Here is a 24,094-nt window from a genome sequence, read left to right on the forward strand (position 1 = left end):
GCACAGCAGGTACACTGCTCTGCAACATAGCTTAAACACATTGGCCAAGCAAATGGCTCTGGCAAAACACTTATAAGGACCCAAAGGCGAGACCTATTGGCTATGCCAATGCTTGTTTGTAAGCATTGTCAGTTTATTTGTTTGAAACGTTTTTAACCCCTTCAGCGCTGCGCGGATTCCCCCGCGGTGCTGAAGGGTTCTAGCGCGGGCGTGGTCATGACGGAACGGTTCCGTCATGAGCACAGCTCAACCGATGCTCATGACGGAACCGTTCCGTCATGAGCATCGAAGGGGTTAAAAGTTTTATAAAGCGCGAGCCAGACCTAGACGGGTATCAGAGTGCTGTACAAAATAACTAACGTTGACATGAGAAAACAGCATGAGTACAATACAATAGGGAGACATAAGAGTTACCTGAAACATAAAAAGTAAATGGGGGTGCAGTGGGAAGATGAAGTAGCAAGTGATCAACAGGTAACAGCCCTACTAGAAGGGTCTGTGAAGTTTTAGCAGAACACTAAGTCAAAAGGACAACAAAATACATTTCGAAACACAATGTAAAACGATTGTCAAGCAAGAGAAGGAAGTGACTAGCAAATGTTATAGAGGCTATTGCTGATGAAGGTCATCCAAGCGTAGCCATTTGACTTGTTTTCTAAATGAAGCAGTCGATGGCTTGGCTCTGATCTCCGTCGGAAGGGAATTCCAAATTCTTGGAGCCATCCCAGAGAAGGAGTGGTTGTAAGTTCTTTTTTTTGTTGAATTTAGTAGGTTCAGTAGTAGAGAATTGGAGCTTCTTAAGTTCCGACTGTAACCGGAGAGCTCGAGTTTATTTTTGCTAGGTAAACGGGGTATTGAAGTGAATAGCTTTATGTGTCAGATAAGCTATCTTGAAGCGGATCCTTGCTTCAATGGAAAGCCAGTTAAGTTGAATTAATTAATGTGTAATATGATCATGCTTTCTGGAGCCCGTGATGAGTGTGGCAGAGGCGTTTAGATTAGCTCTTAGCAGAGCTAACCTAGACTTAAGAAGTCCAGCTAGGGTCACCAAACCATATTCCAATCCTGAGATAACTAGGGATTGGACTGCTGACTGGATGTCCTCAGGAGGTAGGAAAGGCTTGGTTTTCCTAAGAGTGTTGAGCTGATGATTGGCACTCCTAATGATGGCACTGATGTGCCCTTGCATGTTTAGGAATTTGTCATGGGTGACGTCTAAAGAACAAAAGGAGTTCACCATATGCGGGGTGCAGTTGAGTGCTGAGATTTTTTTGATCCAGTTTTGCATAGGGGCCGAGTAGTTACTGGGGGGTAATTGGGAGAAATTCGGTTTTGAGGGTATTTAGTAACAGATGATTATGCGTTAGCCATTGTTGAGTTTTTTGAAGCGCCCCATTAAGAGTTTTAGTGTTATCTGGAGAGGAGATCTTCAAATACAGTAGAGTGTCATCCGTGTACATATGGTACTGAATGCTAGCACAGTTCAGAATAGCAGTTAGAGGTTCCATGAAGAGACTGAAAAGCGTGGGCGAGAGTGCAGATCCTTGAGGTACCCCAGTAGAGACCGGGGTACTGTACTAGCAGCCAAAGATTGGTCGGCTTTGATTCTTTGGGTTCGGTTATGCAGGAAAGAGGCAAAGCAATTTAAGACAGGGCCAGATAACCCTAGCCTATGTTGAAGAAGAGTAATCAAGTTATCATGTTTGATAGTGTCAAAAGCAGAAGACAAGTCAAGAAGGATCAGAAGACAAGGTCAAGAACCCTCAAGGCGTCATCAGCAATGTGAGTTAGAGCTGTTTCTGTACTGTGACCTGTTCTAAAGCCTGACTGGTGTCGGTCTAGGAGCTGGAATTTCTTGAATTGGTCGCATAGCTGTGTTTGAACACATTTCTCAAGCAATTTCGCTAAAGACATGATGCTAGTGATCGGACAGAAGTTATTGGGATCCCCTAAGTCTGCATTAGGCTTCTTGTGGATGGGTGTGACTTGCCCCATCTTAAGGCAGTCGGGAATCCTCGCCTGTATGAGAGATTGTTGGATGATCCTGGCCCAGAGAGGGAGAATGGCCACGTTGAGATCTTTGATTAACTTAGCGGAAAGTGGATCACTAAAATGGTTGGCACCCTGAAAAAAACTATGTGGTATCCCACTAGATATTTGTATACACGTTCATTTTGGAATCCATCTTCTACCTATATACTTCTTCTGTAAGAGCTTCATGTTCGATGATCTTTTACATTCTATAAAACCCCCAGAATGTGTTTTCTCCTTGATGTAGCTCTTGTATTGTTTTGATATACATGCGTTTAAGGCAAAGCTGAAACCTGAAAGCAGGCTTCTTGAAATTGTGCCTCTTGTTACTAAAATAATTTGAGATTGAGACACCATTCGTTGGACTAATTAAAAAAATAAGGCATGACTGTGTTCACTGTCTGAGACAGTGATCTCAGTTTTTTAATTTTAAAATCTGCTTTGAACTCTATAGTCCAGTCGGTTTTGAACTTTTATTGATGTATGCCAAAAGAAGCATAACAATCTTAGGGCACCTTTCTATACCCCTGTTAGTTGGCAAAGGTACTTTTTTCAGCTATGAAAAGAACAGTTCAGCAGAGGCTTGTTTCTTGAATGTCCGCCAGCTGGCTTAAGACAGACATGGTACCCAACTAAGGGAGATAATAAGACTTGGAGAAGTTGCAGCTATGAGTAAGAATCCCTGTGTGACTTTTTATGCATCTGCAAAGGACTAGGGGTTGAACTGAAGATATTTTTTGAAAGTCACTGGTTTCTACTCGGTGTTTGCACTTGTAAAGAGGCAAACCTGCATTACTAGCTTAAGGAAGATATTCAGTTAATGTGGTTTGGAATTGTATTTTAGAATGTTTAATTTAATTGGAAATGTAGTTTGAAATTGATGCCTGAAACACGCCATGATTAAAATTGATTTTAGATTTTGTATTGTGGGGCTGGTGTGTTTCGTGTTAATTAATTGAGATGTACAAATTTGCTTTATTTAATACTTTTCTAACTGCAACTCAAAACAGGTGAAATAAGGCGCTCGCAGAACCCATAGTCAAAATAAACATAGGCAAAACATCCCAGAAAGTGTGGTAAGAAATTATCCCACACAGATCAAGGATATATTGTTCAACTGAGTGTCCCTTTAATTGTCCATAAAACATGCAGAAAATTGTATTCCTTAGAAGGTCCTAATGGTTTTGATAAAAACCTATTCACTCATTCAACACAGTAGAAGATTTTGTCAATGAAATAGATTAGGTACAAAACCTGATCGTATATTGAATACTGTGAATCTTTCTATATATTTGCCTAAATAAGACCTATGATAACCAATGGATATGGGTACTAGCTTGTGTATGCATTTAAGACAAGCTAAATAAAACTCCCCACCTCTTAAGAGACTCTATATATCTTTTTGCAGATACACACCATTCATATGTTTTAGTAAACTAAGAAATTATTCTGAACTACTTCAGATATGATCACTATTATGCATCCAGATGGCTCCCTACTTTCTTTGTTTCTCTTTTCTTTTAATGAATTTACCTATTGAAAGTGTAGCTAAACGGACTATCTTTATTTTAATTTTATTTTGTGTCTATAAATATTGTTATTAAATTTGATATTGTATGCTTGCATATTTTCAACCTGGGGTGCTATGACTCTAAATCACACTGTTAACACTGTAACTAGGTGGTATGTCAGTCCATGATATATTGACACGGAAAGTTAGATTCCTACTCATGTACAAACTTAATTAGGGCTCTGCTTTTCTTTAGCTTACCCAATAATAACCACCTATTAGAGGCAAAGTAGATGACATTTAGTTCACCTAACCCATGTGCGAGTCATCCAAACAATTAACTTATGAAAGATGCATTACGTTCTCTGCTGCAAGGCAAACTATTAATATCATTCACAGTGCCTTTCTTTGTGCAGACAAGTTGGTGATAACAATACCTTAATTAGGCTTCCCCCACAGCAGATCCCATTACAGCACATATTGCCCAGCAGAAGCATGGTTTGACATAATGCAGTGTCACCTAACTAGTACTAACACATCAACTATGATGGCTGATGACCACATACGTTGATGAGAATAGAATTTGTCATTCGTGCAGGCATGCATGATCCAGGATGACTGCTTCATGTCCACTCAGTTGTGTTGACTAGACCTCCCACACCATATCCCACACCATATCTTTGATGCTAGACATGCAGTTTGTTGGTTGACTTTTTCCCGGTGGCTTCGATTTTCTGCATGTATTCTACTACTACACTATATCACTGCAGGCAGTACTAAAACACCATTTAACCAATTGATTAGTACATTCATCCAGCAAGAAGAGGCAGGATGACATCTCTACCAATAGCAACTTCTTAAACACTATTAAACATAACTTTATAAAGGATAATATTATGATATGTTCACGTCACTTCAGCCTTGCTGTACTTTGGCAGTAATTGTAATGCCTTAAAAGAACAATTCCGATTATCTCATTCACTGAGACCCGAGGGGGTGTGTGTATATATACTTACCCATTGACATACAGCTGATCGTTAAATAAATAAATAAAATAAAACAATCTAAGCCCTCTCCCATAGGATTATGGGTCTATTTCAGTTTTCTAGCATATAAGATAGAGTCGGCTGCGGGATAAATTGATGATCATCCAAAGTGGGTTTTTGGCATGCACTTGTGTGGCCAGGCATCTGACATATCTAGTATTGGCTGCTGCCCGTTAAGGCTTGGTTGTTTTCAGTTCAAGCCAAGTTGAGAAAGGGCAGAGGGCTGACCGTAAAACACAGCCATTGACTGAGCAGAGTATCATTGCTCAACCCTGTCTCACAGAATAATTGACAATTGACCTAGGCAGAACCATGTACACACCTTCACTTTGACAGTTATTTACTCTTGAATTGGTGTAGGACTTGACATGGCCTTACTGTTCACAGTTACCACCATGATTCACCTGAAGCACATACAGCCATGTCCTAGGAGGAATAGGCGTGACTAGTACAGAAGACAGTTTCATGTCTAATAACTTCAAAGGGATGGGTAATTCATGCACCTATGAAATTTTGCAAAAATCCTCCATTGAGTGAATCCTCACCATCCTTCGAAGTTGGAAGAGACTCATTCTGAGTGAAGTTACTTAGTGTATAGGTTTTTCAGTATACACAATCTAATCTTGATTGTTCTCTGCCTTTTTCTTCTCCTTTTCAACAGGAGGTTCTGAATTTCCTCATCAGTTAAAGTAAGCTATCAATCCACTGGATGCTTAAAAGAAAGGCACGAGTTGAACAAAGTGTTTCTTAGACCAAAAGGACTCTAAACTGAAGACGCTCAGGCCTCTGACATCAGCAGACTCGGTTGTTCATGTTAATTCTTTTGAAACTCAGCTGACAGTCATTGAATATGGTGGCTTTGAAATTCAGCAGAAGACAGACTGAAGTCTCTGTGGTTAGATGACTGCATGTTTAATGTGACCAAGATAAATTGCATTACTTTATTATGTCTCGATGAAGCAAATATCAACCCTCATCAGTTGATGTGGAAAGCCATCTACATACATAGGGGTCTATTGCGATTGTCCGCCCGCCACCACAACGGCAAAAGGGATCGCCCACTATTGTTGCGGCGGTCCCGCCATACGAATTAAGATGACCACGCAACACTGGCGGGCGCATCCCGCATTTTTTTACATTGCGGTGGGCGGTGCTGCTAGCAGCACCCGCCTCAAGGTACAAAATGCATGTTGTGCATTTGAATGCACAACGTGACAGGCACCGTGCGGTGCTTGCCACCTTGTGCATGCAAATGTGGTACCCCCCAAGTGCACCCACCAACACCCCGGGGGCCAGCAAAGGGCCCCCAATACAGAAGACAGTATGCCTTTCCATAGCGGCGTTGCCGCTATGGAAAGGCATATCTCAGCCTGCATTATGATATGGATAGCGGTGTCTTGCAGACACCGCCACCATATCATGCCCTTTTTCCGCCCAGTCGACGAGTCGACCGGCAGCAAACTGGAGGACGGTCTTTCCGTCCGTCGGGGTTCTCTCTGCCATTGTAATGTGGCGGGGGGAAATGGTAGGCGGGCGGTGGTAATTGGCGGGCGGATCGCCACCGCCATACGGGCGGTGGCGATCCGCCCGCCAACATAATCGACCCCATAGTATTATTGGCATACACAGCTGGCAAAAATTGCTCTTAGTTACAGTGTTAACCTGGAGACTCATTGATTGATAATAATTCTCAAAATGCAGACTTGATTAACTGTTTAAACTCGGGCTCCTAACTTGGGAGACCAGAATGTAAACATTAAGGTTTATAGTGTAACCAATCTATCAGTAGCTTAGTCTGGCATGGATTTTCTTTACCGTTCCACATGTCCAGTACGTATTTGGCAAAGATAACTTCAAGTTGACAAAACCCTGCTAAGAAATTGTTTTGTAATTCCAAACAATCTCCCTTCTTTACACTACCTAATAATGTTTTTCAGGAGAGGGATAACCACTAGATGTCTGAATACCTGTGGAAAATTACCATTTGCTACCAAGTCATTAGTACTTGGATTGCTGCCACCACTACAGTGACAAAGTGAAACAAGCATTTACAATGCAATGGTCTCGGCATTGTTAAAGATAGAGCTATTGGCATTGCTCATGACATTAGTTTTTGTTTTTAAAACATTTAAAGAAACGGCATTGTTATTTACAATGTCAATAGCTTAATCACTCTCAAATGCGAGACCTATTGCATTTGCACCCACAGAGCCACACACACAAAGCCACCCACACACACAGAGCCACCCACAAAGAGCAACTCATATAGAGCAACCCACAAACAAATAGAGCCACCTACACACACAGTTACCCACACACAGACAGAGCCACCAGACATAGAGCCACCTACAAAAAAAGCCACCCACACAGAGCCACACACACAGAGCCTCCCACACACACACACAGAGCCACCCACACACACACAGAGCCACCCACACACACACAGAGCCACAGACACACACACACACAGAGCCACATACACACACAAACAGCCACACACACACACACACACACACACACACACATAGGTGACATTGGCACCAAAGTGAAGCTCCAGCTAGAGCCCAGCAAGGTCAAGACTCAAACAAAATAATTGTCAATTGCCCTTTAAATGTGGCATTTGAGTTGGGCACGCCTAGAACTGAAAACAAGACTTCCCCCACTTCTTGCAGCTTGCTGCTCTGAACACAAAGCAAGCAAAGTGCAGGCATAGCCAGACGTCTAGGAGTCAACAAATTGCACAGGAACAAAGTCAGCACGTTACACTATGGCAGGCACAAAACCAGCGCACTGAAAGCAACCAGATACACTATCCAGCTAGATTCCATCTTTTCAAGCAACAAAGAGAAAATGTAGGATGGTGGGAAAAAGGAGCATGATGTGGAATCACAACTAGACAATCTTGCTCAATGGCAACACCATCAGTCAATCGGCTGCAACTTGCAAGCTCCTAGTGGGAAAAATTGGGCGCCTGCACTTACACCTATTAATTTTTAACAAATTAAACACTGTTGACAGCCCCTCCGATCGTTGTTGCTTGGTAAGAAAAGGACGTTGACAGTCTTAGCGTTATTGTTCTCTCTGTATGCAGAAGCAGATGTAGACGTTTATTCCAGTGTCACTATCTGCGTGTCTGACAAAATAGGTTTTATGATCACTGCTCGATGGCTCCCAGACCTGGAGGGGAAACCTCGGATTCACTGATACATGCCAATGACATTAAAATACCTCATCTATCTCGAAGTCATTTATAATCAGGTGGCAAGGAGAAGACACAGGTGACAGCACCGTGTCAATGCACACAAAACAGCTAAAAGCTGAGGCATGCGTCAGCTGTAGGTGGTGATGGGTAAGGTGGAACACAAATAACTCAAAGATTACTGCTCTTTGGGGTGGTAGTCAGTGATAGGTGACAGCCCAGGATTGACACTCAACAGTATCTCTCGGAGGCCGATAACAATCCCACAGAGTTGTGGTGGGGCATTGCAAGGGTTCCCCCTCCCAAGCGGTCTCACCATGCTGGCGGCTACACAGGCGTTGCTGTAAGTAGCTCCTAAAACTGTTGAAACAAGCACTAGGCAGCAGCACGCTTTGGAAGATGATAGGAAGTAGGAGGAGCATAGAAAAGTAACACGACAATGGAAATAAAAAGAGGACTAAGTAACGATTCCGAAACGTACTGAGCTAAATAGAAACAGAAGAAGGTGTTAAGGGACGTCCCTCTCTGCTGTGTATAAATATAGTGGCCATGTTTGAAATCTGCAGAGGTTTAGACCCTGTCTAACCGTATGTGAGAGAGGAAGGATTTGCGCTGTTAAAGCGAGCCCCTCTCACTTTCTACATTCGCTTTGGAAAAAATTATCAATTTCTGCAATTTTCCAAACCTGAGGAAGGCGATAATTATTCAATACGTATCATATGTAAAAATTACTACTGTCCTCTTGAATGCCATAGTGTTTAAATATAATAGACTTCCAGAACTTAATAGTTTTTGTACCCTCTTGCGGTCTTCTTAACTCTTCCCTCCGCTCTGATTTAGCCTCGTACTCTGTAAACTGCAGCCACACGTATTATTAGGGTGTATGTACCCGCACGGTAATTTAATTAGTGGAAACGTACTATGAATAGAAATAAACACACCAGGATCCCATAAACAATCTCCGGGGGAGAGGAACGGGCAAGAGTCTTACAGGAGAGAAATTGAAGGCTAAAGGAGACAAGCACACCACTGCCCTTCTCCGAGGCGAAGCAGAAATGCCTCGGAGAAAGGCAGCGGCGATTTCGGATTCGGGGGCGTGTTCTCCTCTTGCCATTGGCTGGAGGAGATAATCAGAAAAGTTGAAAAAAACACGCCCCCGAACACGAAAAGGACGGGGCCTGTTCGGAGTGACGAAGCTCTTCTCCAATGGCTGGCCAGCATTCAAGAGGCCAGCCAATGGAGAAGAGGGGAGAAGAGGGGCGGGTGCAAGCCCCTCTACTCCAAAACATTAAATCTCGGAGCGAGACTGCGCAAGCGCAGCCTTCGAGCCGAGACCTAAAAATGACTCTAGGCTGCCACTGCAGCCTAGCATGGCAGTCTTAAAACTGCCAATTTGACTTGGCAAATTATATATTTTGCCAATCCTAAACCTTTTTTTTAATGCTGGTACATCGCCCCTAAGGTAGGCCCTAAGTGGCCATAGGGCAGTGTGCATGGTCACCTGTACATATGTTTTACTTGTCCTCGCAGTGAAAAATCAACAAAGTAATGTTTTCACTGCAGCAAAACTGGCTCTGCTATGAAAAAGAACTGGGTTGCATTATATCACTCCTTTAACCACTTCGACGCAGCGCAAATTTCCCCGTCGTGCGGGCGAATTCCACGCATGCGCTGAACGGGCGGCCCCCGGCCGTCCTCCGCACACGCCCACCGTGATGTCGGACGGCCGGGGGCCATCCGACGCATGGAAGAGGTTAATGTGTAACTTTGGTTTGGGAATAGCGAGAACCATGATTCAAGGACTCAAATTAATATGAATTTGAAATCCAATCTGATGGAAAAGTAGGTTTGTAAATTGCCATTTGAAAATGCCACAATTAGAAAGTTGGAATTTTCCTGCTTAAAGGCCTCTAGTATCCCTTTCTGAGATAATCTCCAGCTGTCACCTGGCAGCCTGCTGGGAGGTGAGAATCGCTCTCAGAACAAAAGGGCCTTGGTTGGGAGGAGGTGTGACCTCCCCCCGACAGGATTGCCTGGGGGATATGGCCACCAACTGTACATGCTTCAAAGGGGCAGCCCCTGCTACAGGCAGTTGTAACCCAAACCTAGGCCTGCCCCCTGCCATTGACTAAGTATCCAGAGTGACACCAATCTCAGTGGGGGTGGGGGTGGGCCTGTCCCAGAACTGTTTTTTGCGGGGGGTAATTCCTCATTTCCCTAGACACTACACAGGAGTGTGCCCAGAGCACCCACCAAGGGGAGAACAATTCTGCCATGTTAGATTTTGGCACAGCTGGGCACTGTGGGATTGTTTAGGGCCATATCCCCAAAAACAGATGTCTAAGTGGGTAGGGTTGCCTAAAGGGACTTTTTACTTATTGGTTAGGGGATCATCACCATCCACAAGCTTGTGCCAGGCCTTTAAGTGGTACCCCTGGCTACATTCTGTGAAACGCTGTTGCTGTACCTATGGGACACAAAACAACTGCACCTGCTGAACGTAGACTGTGACTCAGAAGGGCTGAGCCTGCTGTTTTACCTGTGGAGAGAAACCCCAGTAGCTAGACCAGCTCTCACTTGAATAGAGGACAAAAGATTGGATTCCAATGGCTAGTTGGCTATCCTCCTGTTGCACTCCTGCAACACAAAGCTGCAAGAAACCTGCAACAAAGAAGAACCTAGCTGACCAGTTCCAACTGGATTTGCCATGTACCCTGGTGAACTATTCTGGGAGACTGAGTCCTAACTCACCAAGTGGTGCCCAAAAGAGCCTGCAACCTTGGCTGGTGTTAGAATGTACTCCGTCCCACTCAAACTCGACTTCTAGAAATGTTTTTAAGTTCCAACATGGAGGATTTCACCAGCAACAACACTGAGCAGCAAGCAGTTGAGCCCTCGATCCAGTCTAGCTGGCAAATTCACGAGTACGAACCTGGTTCCTGTATCTGACCAGCATTCCATCATGGTCGGTCTTAACTTTTGACCTTGAAATGGTCTAGCATGACCGAATACCTGCTGTTAGTACTTTTCGCTGTTTGGCACTAAAAAACTCTGAATATTCCAAAAAATCCTATCGCCCGTTTCCCTGAACTGATTTTTGTCCGTTGGGTGTCTGTTTTCCTCATTAAAACGTCTACTATTTGTATAACATGGCGTGGGATTTTTATTGTGCTGTGGTTTCAACTTATTGACTGTTTGGTACTGATACAATACAATATAAGCAATTTATAGAGCACACAACTGCCTCCGAGGAGGCGCCCCTGTGCTAGTAGTAGAGGTCTGAAAAGAGTGCAACATATAGCCACAGGCTTAAACGCCCTCCAGGCTGGAATCAAAGAGTTTTAAGATTCTTTCTGAAAACAAATTCAGAGGGGCTAATACATGCTGATAAATGTCTTACAGTTGTTCCTTTGAATTGAGCCATACTGCTTCGTGCCGCAGCTGCCCAGGACTGAACTAAGGTTTAAATTAAAGTAACCTGACTGGATCTGATACGGAATAGTGAAATTTTTACTTGGTGAGGTCTCACAACCATGCCAATTAATAATCCACTGTCTCTCAATTTTCATCTTCCCATCTTGTTGAGGCTGCAATGAGGTTGTATAAGCAGCTCCAACTTTAATTCATAACTATGAACCCTTTCAAAAATGATCATGTGAATTTGGCTTCTCTATGGTACGCCACCACTGATTCCTCGCAAACAGTATACTTTCTTAATAAACAGTTGCACAAGTTCATTTTATTATCCAGACTCTCCACCCAGGCAGTTTCGGGTAAGGACTTGGAGGAGCCATTTCTGCCCATTGCTCCAAAGGACAGCTGGGTAGAATTCTCCTGCTGGATAGAGGGATGAAGGGTCTTCTATGGGCCATTTCACATGAATGGATAGGTCATCATTCATTAATCCTCAAGTCAGCAACATTTAGGGTGACTCAACACTGCTCCTGCCTACATCACCCGAGATGAAGCTTGGGAAAGTCAGGTCTGTTTGTGGGTGATATGTGGGTATTCACTGCTGGCTATATAATGGTATTTTTTAGCAGCCAAAATTGATCAAAGCCAAATACACCGACCAATATTGATGGTAGTAGGCTCCTGTTGTCTGATTTCCCTACCTGCAGAGCCACCGCCTGTCCATTCCAGCGATTGTATAATGGGTGGTCCGTACCATACAGCACAACGCAGAAAGTGGAGTGTTACTACCAGTGTCTACAACCCATTTAAGCTCTAAGAGTTCAGAATTTAGATCTTGAAAATTATGGAGCTGATACAGAATAAGCAAATGTTTAGAAAGCAACATACATTGAAGAACATCTGGCCGAATTAAAGTTGGTTGTGAATTGAAGTTCTGCTGATTAGTGGACGAGAAGTTACATCTTGTGCAGATTCCACCATGGGTCATTTCCTCCATCATAGTGATAGTATGGTTGAAAAATTACACAGGCAAATTCGTCTGCGGATGTAGCTTTTTCTCCTCAAATTGTAGGATTTTCCATTATTATCCAACTTTAAATCGGGCCCAAAATGTATTACAAATATGAGACTAATTGATATGATTTACTACTGAAACTGATTCTAGCACAGTTTGTTTTACAACTCAGCAATTTCATAGATTATCATAAATAGTGTTGTTATTGACACCCTCAGAAATGTAACAGTTATGTAATTCAATTTGTGAAATGCACATATATAATTTTAAATGCACTATGGAATCATTCCCCGAACATTACAATCTCATTTTTATGATTGAACAAGAGATATAAAGCACTTATAAACAGACACTTGTATCACAGACAGCGTAAACCCTTTCTCCTTTTTCATATGTAATACAGGCATGATGATGGTTTGCTGGAAGTGGTTGGTGTCTATGGGTCTTTTCACTGTGCACAGATTCAAGTCAAGCTGGCAAATCCGGTGCGGTTAGGCCAGGCACACACAGTAAGGGTAAGTGGTAGTAATGAGACGATGTTGAAGCTAATGCTCTTTGTTCACATTGTAGTTCTCTGGACTTTACATTGATAGACACATCTTTTGTTTTATTGTGGTGTATCCCAAGTTAGTGCAGATTCAAAATGAGAAACAACTACAAACTTTGATTATTCAAATTACTACAGTAGCGCCCATTATATTTCCATTTACTGTTTGGAGGTTATTTGCCAGCTATGTATGATGAGAGTATGTACTCCAATGGCCGGATGGACAAAGGACTGGTCTTAAAAGTATTGTTGGGACCAGTAAAGAATTATTCGACCTGGCCTATGCACTATATGTAGGTTCATAAAATTCAGAGTGGGGCGCAATTTGACCAGCCTTGTGAATAAAAATGAGGACGGTTGCAAATTGCACCTTACATTTTTAAGTTTATTTGAGAGTTGGCAGTGGTCCCTCGGATCACTGTCTACTACCCAACAAATGTTTGTCATGATTGCAAAGTGAACCCCATTCCCTTGTCCAAATGGGTTACCACTCTAACTCAAGAGTGCAACTTTTCAATGTTTTGTGACAGGATTTTGGTAATCAGTTAAATCCTTGGACATGAATCAGTATTTGGAAGGGACACCTACCACATATCCCTTACAAATACTAAATCAGTATGCAGTCAGAATCTTATTTTAGGATTTTGAAATTAGTACGTTTTAAAAAGCATTTTCTCTTGCAAACTTGGAATCGGAGTTTGAGACTGTATAATGCATTGTACATCCAGCCTCTAGCCCATAGTTCTGTAAAGGTTTTCCACAAGTGCTGTCGCTGTAAGTTGAAAGGCACTGTTGAGTATTCAGAGGAAGTATCATTTACCATGCCTGTTGGTCTCACAGGCAGGGTAAATTGGGGTAGGTCCATTACAGATGACAAACCAGTAGTGTGACATGTAACTGACTTTCTCCATCTCTAATGGCCCTGCAGGCATTCACCGCACATCTGTATGTCATTCTGCTTCCAGCACTGCTTGCTTAAAATACCTTCCAACTTTAAGAATGTTCTTACATGCCTCTTTCTAGCTCCAAGAATAACATGCGCTTCTATGGGTCACAGGAAATGTTATTTTTTTAGTTTATTTTCATTGAGATCATTCGTGTTTTCTAAGGTAAAACGTGCTTTACACAGAGTTTTCTCAAGATTGTATTCAGTAAGATGCTCGTTTGATCCATATGGGGGGCAACCAGCAATTGTATGACAAAATATCAGAGCCATCAATTTTGAAATACAAAAATATAACTAAAAATATTGGTAACAAAAATATCACCTTACATACTTTGTATATATAGGACAATATAGACTACAGAAGTATAGAAGACCAAAATATTGTCACAAAATAGGTAAGTGTATTGGACTTTTAATATTAAACAGTATATTAGCTATAAAAAATGACATTTAAAAATACATCTCACATATTTTACATGTAATATATAAACATAATACATGAGAAATAAAGTTATGAAATAAACATGAATAATAAAACAAAACTACTAGTAATAATTAACAATAATTAAAATCACTATAAATCAAATATCAAATTACGTGCAATAAAAGTATTAAAACTACAAAATATTCCTTTAAAAAAGGAAAATACATAAAAAATACAATAACTAAAAAATAATTCTCCTTTAAAAATAAAAATACAGAAAGTAATCAAATAAGTTTTAAAAGAAATCACAAAAAAAATCTATAAAAAATGTAAAACAAAATATTCACATAAAATGTTTTGACTTTTATGGATCAGATTTACTATTCCCACTGGAACCTACGCAACCCTAGGGAAAGTGTTGGTCTTTGGAGGGTTCAGATTTAGTATTCCCACTCCAACATAAGCAACAGTCAGGAAGGTGCAGGACATTGGAAAACTTACATTTACTATTCTCACACCAAAATGTATATACATAAAAAGAAACATAAAATAAATCTTTACAAATGTACAACAGTCTTTTTCGCAAATTGTTATAAACATTACAAAATATATACTTAAAAAAAATACAATTAATTGATATACACATTATTACAATTAATCAAATAATTTACCAAATCAATAATGTAATTAACCAGTTGGAAATCACAATTAATTACCTTTTCATTTAAAATTAGCTCTAAATAATTTACAAATGAACTAATTTATATAATGTATAATCAAATTAATATATAAAAAATAAACAAAGTGATAAACAATCAAAAATAAATATTTAAATAACTTCCACCCTGTTTCTATACAAACTTTGTGCATGTAGTTAACACAGCCACAAATAGATGGCACTGGTGCACGGTTTGATTGGAACTTTAAAAAATCCTTATTACATGACCAATGAGCAGACCTGCCACCCCGTAGCTGTCCCCATACCTTTTCATGATTTCGGGAACAGCGTCAGAACTCCTCCACTCCAGAAGCACTGAAGCCGAGACAAATGGAATGTAGGAACGTTTGAGGCAATAAGCAATGAGGCTTTTATGGCTGGAACAGTAGGTTTCTGTTCTTCAAATCATCACCAGTGATCTAAACGATACTGCACTCTGTGAGGTTACAACAGAGAAGATTTATTTGAGGTACGTAGTTAAAGCAAAAGAGGACAGCAAAGGCAGAAGGCTGTTGCTGCCTCAAACTTTAACTGCTTCCTCCATCTCCCCAAGTCAGTCGGTCATTGATGCGAACAGAAAGATTCCATTCTAGAATCCCCTAACTACATAGTAATGAGGACCCACCCTTCTCCCTACGTTTGACAATCACAAAGCAAAAACATTATAAAGATATAACAGTTAAATTCACAATAGACTAGTACTTTACAGGGAATATGTAACACACAGCTGCATTCGCAATACATAAGAGAAACGTGAAATACAATACAGACCTGAAAATATTTGTACCTACCAAAATCTTTGTAAAGATAATACTAAGGTAAAACTGAGTTTTCTAATCATTGCTGTGTTGAGTATCCAAATTTGCATCCCTTAGACTCGACTTTGTCTTGGAGTTGTCATTCACAACAGGTGTGTCACCTCTCCTGCTTAACCTTCTTTTGCACATTTCTCGCTTAATTTCCAACTCTTTTACAATTCCATCACTGGCCATGATATAACCTGATTGCACGGGAATTTTAGCTCACTTCTTGAACCATTTGCAGGTCACTGAATCTCACTTCCATGCACCATTTACTGAAGTCCACCAGCCTGGTCCTTTTCATTTAATCAAACCTGATTTCTTAATTCAGTGCCTCCGATTGACACTAGATCATTAATGTTCTTGTGAAAAGCATCACGTCCCGCAGTTCCAGATCTAAACAGCCATGTTGGACTCAGAAAATCTCCTCCCTATCAGAGCACAGAAATGAAGGATGCCTGCAACATTGTTAGGGGTATTTCAATGAGCCAAAGCATAGCTCTTACAGTATCTTCCACATCCACACCACCTAGACGTGCACCTCTTACACACTCAACCACAATCCTTTCTGCCATATCATTACTTTGCAGGTGGTACAAACTGCTACGTTTTTGTTCCATTCCTGCTCCTTTGGTGATAAACTACCCCATGTCTGAGAATCACTCTGAAGGAAAACCTTCCCTAGGACAAAATGTCGGAGAGAAAAGTAATGACACTGCGTGTGAGGTTCCAGCACAAATCTTACCTCTAATTACTTGGAGGCGTAATCAACTAGAACAATTGCATTCCTTTGTTGTATAGGAAGAAATTTAAATGTCCCACAAAATCTATGGCTACCTTGTCCCTTTTCCAGAATCACTCACCTGTGTCCGCTGTTAAACCGTTGTCTTTGACCTTTGCATTTTGCCAACCATTGCTTCAACTGTGCACCCAATTGTCAGTATTTTTGTGCATGGCTGGCCACCGATACAGCAATCTTAACATTTTCTATATTTGAAGTCATTCCCAAATGACCTTTATGGCATAGAGCCAACAACCTACTCCTAATGTGTTGCGGGGATTCTGCACATACACAGAACTATGCACAGGAAAACAGGACCTTGGTGTATAGGGGTTGTACCTTCCTACCACCTTAGTACCCAAAAACCCGAAACCAACCAGCTATAGTGACTCATTCGTTCTCCTACATAATCACAAAGCTACACATGATTAGACAACCCAGAACACAACAATCCTGACTCTCTCAGGAATCACGGTAGCAAGACATACCCTTTCGCTCACTCACTCGTACTTGTCCACAATAAGACTTGGCAGAGTCACTGTAATAGTTCAAAATGTTTATTTTAACTATTGTGCTCTATAATGCAGTATACGAGCCACTACCAGCAGCGAAATGAGTAAACTCAGAACAATTAGCATTGTTACAATTCCATAGAATATAAAGGGGGAATTTCATCATATATAGAGAGTGGAAAAAGGATTATAAGGCCTAACCACCCTCCCCTTGACTAGAAGAAGTTTTATTATAAAATAGAAGATCTCTGGGCTTTGTCAGCAGACCCCATACCTTAGAGCCTAGATGGAAGCTTTACATCATAGGAAAAGCATAGCTCTGTGTTTGAACAACATCCAACCCCGTAATATCAAAGCATGAGTTTTCAGCAGTGCAGCTGTGTTTAGCATGTTTTGTCTAGGTGCTAGGGACTGACCAGAACAGAATAACAAGGGACATTGTTTATCAACCTTGCACATAGTGTTGAGACTAAACTCCTGGAACTAGCAGAGAACGCAAAAAGAAGACAGTTCTCATGTGAAAGGCATAAACAAATTCTTGCAAAATAAAGGCATGTAGTAACGTGCGCAAAAGCAGCATCATGGCAGTAGAGCTCAGGCTAACTTAGCAATGTCGACAATTACCCTAATGGCCATATGACAAATTTTCAACAGAGGTATACATTTATCTCCCCAAAACAGAACATCACCTTCAGCAGACAGTTTGGATTGAAGAACCTTACTGAACATTTACAAGTTTATAGCTAGAATTATTTTCAATCGGCAATCCAATAGTGAGATAGTCTAGTACTTTCTTCAATATTAAATATTCACAGAAGGCATCTATCCACTCCTGTTCACATTCACATCCTCCATTGAACCAACAAATGTTTGCAACCAAACATTCCAAATCTTTATCATCATTATCAGTAGGTATGTCACTCCCAGAATCTAGACAACTTTGAAGATGTGACAAACAATCAGCTTTTTTTGTTTCTCCTACCAGCAATGTGTATGACATTAAAGTGGTGCTCTGGCAGCTTCAAACTGAGTCTCACTAATCTGGCCATAGCTTTACTGGTGTTCACATTAGTGTCATACATTATTACTACTGAAGGTTTGTGATAGTATTTTTATAGAACATTTTGTACCCTATACATATGGTTTAAACTTCTATACAGCTCAGTTGCAGGCAATACTTAGGCCCCTATTACGACTTTGAGGGTACAGGTGCCAGGTCTGCCCTGCCGCAGCACAGCCAAAGCTGTGGTCAGACTGCCCGCCAGATTAGGAGTTTCCTCCTGTCTGGCAGGCTTTTGTTGTTGTTCCTAGGACGGTGCCCTGAAAATGGGCACTGCAATGGGAACACCATAAACAGTTCCTGGACAGCCTAGACTGAAAAGACCATGCCGTCCAGGAACTGGGGTGCATGCACACATGTGCCCTCCTGTGTGCATCCCCATGAGGAGGAGGCACAGGGAGCCCTGCAGGGCCCCCTTTGCTTCCTCTCTGCCACAGTGTTCGTGGAGTAGGAACCTCCATGACACCGCCAGCAGAGAGGAAACTCGTCATAGGCTTGGCGGGACCGAAGTGGTCCCCCCAAGCATATTGCGGCCTCCTGGCTGCCGCAACACCGCCAGGGAACAGCTGCGGCGGTGCTGTGGCGGTCCCACCACCCTAGTAATAATAGGACCACCACCGCCATGCCCCCACGAGTTTGGCAGTCCTTAGACCACCAAACTCTTAATCGGGCCCTTAGAGTATAGTCTATCTTGGGGTTTTAAGATGTGTGATGCAAATGCAATTGTGTTTTCACGTTTACCTTGATTTTGGGTAAGAACTGCTCCAATTCCTACATTACTGGTAATACAGAGTTTTTTACTTGGTGAAATGGGCTGAGCAAAGGTGCATTGGTCAGTTCTTTCTTAGTCTCCATGAAAGCATTTTGTTGCTCATCACCCCAAATGAGTTTAGCATTCCTAAAAGATCAGGCCCTTTGACTGAGACATACACTTTGCCTAAAACAATATGCTCCTTAAATTGTATACTAGTTTCAAAATAACTTTCTAGGTCTATTTTGACCCCATTGTAACCTTCAGGGTTTATGTCAGGAGATGAATGATCAGACAAAAGTCTGTTATCACTGATAGTATCTCTTGGAATAATTGTGATTTTGGAGCCAGAATAATTTACAAATATGATACCATCTCTATCCAGCACAAGATTCTCAATGGGATCCTTGCATAAAAACACACCTTTTTCGTGTATATTTTTCTAAAGAAACTCTTAATCGTGATCTGCTACAGAATTAACCTTTATGTTTTTTTTTAGCTCTGCACACTCATGCAAAGTCTCCTAGTACCTCTCATTTAAGGCATTCTTTTTCTAATGCTGAACATTGTTTTGAAGAGGCAACATGGAATTTATACCTACATCTAAAACATAAATTTTCAGAAGGCATTTTCTTCTTTTGCTAAGTGAACTTTCCAGGTTGAGTAGAAGTACCAAGTTTGTCATTTTGCACAACAGAAATAGTTTAATCAGAAATGTTGAGCTCTGTTAAGTATTTTTTAGAGTCTTATATGCTGTTAGCTATGTTTATTGATTTATCAAGAGAAGGATTTTTGCAGGTGATAAGTCATTCCTGATTTCTTTTTTTTTTTAAACATCAGGCTATTAACTGATCTGTATTCAGTTGATATCTGAAGTTTCCAAACTCACATTTCACTCCTAACACTAGTAAAGATTCCATATATATGTCAATAGACTCTGATGCAGACTGTTCTCTGGAAAACATCTGTGACTCTTAACGATAAGATTTGGCAGGTTACTGAAATGTCTTTCCAACCTTCTCACTGCCAATTCTTCGTCATCTTCTTGGAGTAATTATGGTACTTCTTCATAAATAGTTTGCCCTTCCATGCCAAGTTAATGTAGTAAGATCCATTTTTTTCCTTTTTGGCCTGAACTTTAGTTCATCAATAGCTCTAGGTGTGCATTAAATATTCTGAACCACCCTTTCCATCTGATAGATGGTTCACCTGGAAGTTGAAAAAGTGGAGAAATGATGAGTTAAAAGAAAAAAATGGTGTGTTGTAGAAATATTCACTGTGCACAATTGTGTATTTCAGTGTTGAGGAGAATATCAATCAATCAATTAATCAATCAATCACTAGTACGACTACTCACCCGTGAGGGTCTCAAGGCACTGCGGAGGAGGGGAGGTGCAGGTTCCAGTCCATCAAGGAGGGGGGTCTGTCGAAGAGCCAGGTTCTGGGGTTTCTCGTGAAGGTGTGGAGTGATGTCTGTCTGAGGTGGAGCGGTAGGGCGTTCCAGGCTCTGGCCTCGAGGAAGGAGAAGGAGCATCCTCCCAATCTGGTCTTTCTGGCCCGAGGGACCTCGGCGTAGGAGAGCTGGGCTGATCGTAGGTTCCTTTGGGGTGCGTGGAATTTGAGTCAGTTTTTCAGGTATGCTGGTCTGGTATTGTGAAGGGCTTTGTGGGTGAGAATCTTGAAGGTGATTCTAGCCTCGATGGGGAGGCAGTGGAGTGTCCGCAGGTGCTGGGAGATATGGCAGTGTCTTGGCAGGTTGAGAACCAGTCTTGCGGCAGCTTCCTGGATGTTTTGTAGCTTGCAGGTGAGGTTTTTATTTATTCCGGCGTAGAGTGTGTTGCTGTAGTCGAGGCTGCTGGTGCTCGAGGGGGATCCATTTGAAGGTCTTATGGTGGAGGCGGGGGGTGTGGAAGCAGGAGGATGCGACGGAGTTGATCTGGCGGTCCATCGGGAGCTCGGAGTCCAGGATGATTCCAAGGTTGCGTGCGTGGTCAGTGGGGGTGGGTTGGCTTCCGAGGGCGGGGGACCACCAGGTGTCATTCCAGGCGTAGGGGTGTGGGCCCATGCTGAGTGCTTCTGTTTTGTCAGTGTTGAGTTGTAGGCTGCTGCTTTTCATCCATTCGGCAACGGAAACGGCTTCCATGCCTTCTTGAAAGTTGGGTACGTTGGATAGGGAGAGGATGAGTTGGGTGTTGTCTGCATATAAAACAATGTTGAGTCCATGGGTCCTGACGATGGGGGCGAGCGGAGCCATGTAGACGTTAAAGAGCGTTGGGCTGAGAGAGGACCCCTGTGGGACTCCACAGTTGGTTGATGTGGGATCCAAGAGGAAAGGAGGGAGTTTGACCTGCTGCGTTCTGCCGGAGAGGAAAGAGTGGATCCAGTCGAGGACCTTGTCCCGGATCCCTGCGTCGTGGAGTCTGCGTGTTAGGGTGCGGTGGGAGACTGTGTCGAAGGTCGCTGAGAGGTCGAGGAGGATGAGGGCTACTGTTTCTCCTCTGTCCAGGAGGGAGCGGATGTCGTCTATAGCGGCGAGGAGGGCGGTTTCTGTGCTGTGGTTTTTTCTGAAGCCGGATTGGGAGGAGTCAAGGATGTTGTGCTTTAAGATGAAGGTGGCAAGTCTGCTGTTGAAGGCTTTCTCAATGACGTTTGCTGGGAACTAGAGCACGGAAATGGGTCTGTAGTGTTTGAGGTCGGTGGGGTCAGCCGAGGGCTTCTTCAGGAGGGGGTTGATCTTGCTGTGTTTCCAGTCGTCGGGGAAGGAGGCATTCTCCAGGGAGCGGTTGATAGTGTGGCGAAGCATGGGTGCGATGGTGTTGGCGGCTCTTTTGAAGATGTGGTGGGGGCAGGGGTCCATGGGGGCCCCGGAGTAGATTGACTTCATCGTCTTTAGTGTGTCTTTGGTGGTGAGGGCTGTCCAGCTGTTGATCGTTGGCTTCAGGGTGTCGGGGTGGCTGGTGAGGGTTCAGTGTGTTGGTTGTCTTTGTCGAAGTTGTCGTAAATGTTCTTGAGTTTGTTGCAGAGGTCTTGTGAGGGAGGAATGTCAGTAGACTTGCTGGTGGGTTGGGTGAACTCCTTGATGATGCTTAAGAGTTCTTTGGTGTTGTGCGCATTTGGAGATTCTGTCTTCGATCGCTGTTTTTCTTGTATTTCTGATGAGTTGGTGGTAGGCGTTGGTGGCAGCTCTAAAGTTGCTGTGGGCGTCTGCAAATTTGGGGTTCCTACAGGCCTTTTCGAGGTGGCGGCATGTGCGTCTGGACTCTCAAAGTTCGGTGGTAAACCATCTGGCTTTCTTGGTGTGTGTGTTGTTCTTCTTCTTGAGGGGGGCTATGGTGTTGGCGCTGACGGAAATCCATCTGTGCAGAGTTCGGGCTGTGGTGTTGGGGTCGTCGTCTTCCGCAGTGGTTGGGGTGGAGTTGCCGAGGAAGGAGGTGAGCTGATCTTCTGTGATTTTGGTCCAGTTTCTTCGTGGGAGTAGATGCTGGTGGCTGTGGATGGTGGGTGTTCTGAAGATGAAGTGGATGCATCGATGGTCTGTCCACGGGAGTGATGGAGTTTCCTGTTGTGAAGAGGGGGTTGAGGGTGTGTCCTGCTGAGAGCGTGGGTTCGGTTATGATCTGGTGGAGTCCAATGTTGTGGAGGTTGTCCAGGAGGTTTGTGGTGTTTGGGTCTAGTTGGTTGTCGAGGTGGAAGTTGAGGTGTCCCAGAAGGGTGTAGTTGGTGGATGCGATGGCTTGCGGGTAGATGATGTCCGCGATGGAGTTGATGAAAGGTCCGCTGAGTCCGGGGGTCGGTAGACGAGAGTTCCTCGGAGGGTGGTGGTAGGGCTGGCCTGTATCTTGAAGTGTAGGTGTTCCATCAGGTCTGTGGGCTCGTCAGGGAGTGTGCTCAGCCGGAGGGTAAATTTGGGGACAATGGCGATTCCTCCTCCCGGGCGGGTGGGGCGGTCCTTCTTGGAGATCTTGTATCCTTGGGGAATGGTGATGGTGATGTCTGGTCCCGAGGTGGTGTTGGTCCAGGTGTTGGTGAAGAATGCTACGTCTGGGGTGGTGCTGTCGAGGAGGTCCCAGATTTCTGTGGCGTGTTTGTGGAGTGATCGGACATTGAGGAGGATGCATTGCAGGGTGTTCTGTTCGGTTGTGTTCTTGTGGGCAGGTTGTGCTTGGTCTGTGTTCCTGGTGGTGCTGCAGGTGTGCCGGCAGTGGTGACAGCTGAAGGGTCCGTGGATGTCAGCTGGTCATGCTCGGTTGCAGTTGTTGTTGCGGCCTGGGTTGAGTGCGTGGAGTGGCGCTTGGTTGTATCATTGGCAGTGCGGAGATTCAGGGTTCCTGGCGTTGGTCGCGGTCAGGTTGCAGACGGGCTTGCCTTGGCGCGCTCGCTGCGCGCGTCCGCTGCATGGGGGCTCAGGAGAGGCCTCACTTAATGGTGGAGTTGCGATGGTGGGAGAACAATTTCACTGATAATGAGTCAGTGGTCTTGCTCGCCTGTCCCCGCAGCGGCCGCCATTATGTAGGGGTCGGGTAGGGCTGGACAGCTGGGAGGTGGGAGCGGGGAGGGGAGGGGAACTGGCTCAGACTTTTCGCACTGGGGGAGGGGCCGCAGGAGCTGCAGCGGCAGGAAAACAGGGGAAGCAAGCGAAAGAAGAGGAAAATGTGAAGAGTAAAAGGGTGAAACAAGAAAAGAGAAAGATGTAAAGAGTAAAAGGGTGAAAGGAATAAAGGGTGAAACGGAGCAGAAAGCAGAAGAAAAATGCTATAAAGAGTGAAAGGGTGAAAAAGCTAAAGGGTGAAAACGGAGCAGAAAGGAGAGGATGAAGGGGGCAGAAAGCGGTGTGAGAGAAAGGAGTCAGACATCCTCTGGACCACCAGGGATGAGGCGCAGGAATAACCTGCGGGTGGAGGAGGGCCTCAAACACCAAACACTAATGGTGTGCAGGGGCTCAGGAGAGGCCTCACTTAATGGAGAGCAATTTCACTGGCAATGAAAAAAAGAAATAAATGTCACTAGCACATGAATAATGTGCTTAAAATTGAAATTCCAAAGAGAGAACCTGCAGACAAGAAATTGTATAAAGGCACAAGTATAGTGTATTTAATACAAATGAGTTCTTTACAAGATGACCGCTTATTGACATGATGGCGTCACAGCATCACAAGGAGGAGAATGAATACAAATCTCATTTCAGCTTTTTCCAATATGGCAGTGGAAATGCACAATGAGGTTACTTATGTTGACGCATGCATATATGTAGTCACCACAGCTGCAGAAAGATGGCGCTGATGAATGGTCTGATTAGAACGTTAAAAAAAACTTTAGTACAGGATCAGTGAGAAGACTCGC

The 24,094-nt window shown here is 43.2% G+C and overlaps 1 protein-coding gene across 1 annotated transcript in view; it reads left to right on the plus strand.

The window, feature by feature from the left end:
* DGKE (diacylglycerol kinase epsilon) overlaps window positions 1-24,094 on the plus strand; it is a 151,940-nt gene that overhangs the window by 123,738 nt on the left and 4,108 nt on the right. The window contains exon 10 of the mRNA XM_085617181.1: window positions 12,619-12,730. Within this exon, the coding sequence (XP_085473307.1) occupies window positions 12,619-12,730 (112 nt within the window). The remainder of the gene's footprint in view (window positions 1-12,618; window positions 12,731-24,094) is intronic.

Source organism: Triturus cristatus, chromosome 7 (assembly GCF_964204655.1).
Source record: "Triturus cristatus chromosome 7, aTriCri1.1, whole genome shotgun sequence".
Lineage (NCBI taxonomy): Eukaryota > Metazoa > Chordata > Amphibia > Caudata > Salamandridae > Triturus > Triturus cristatus.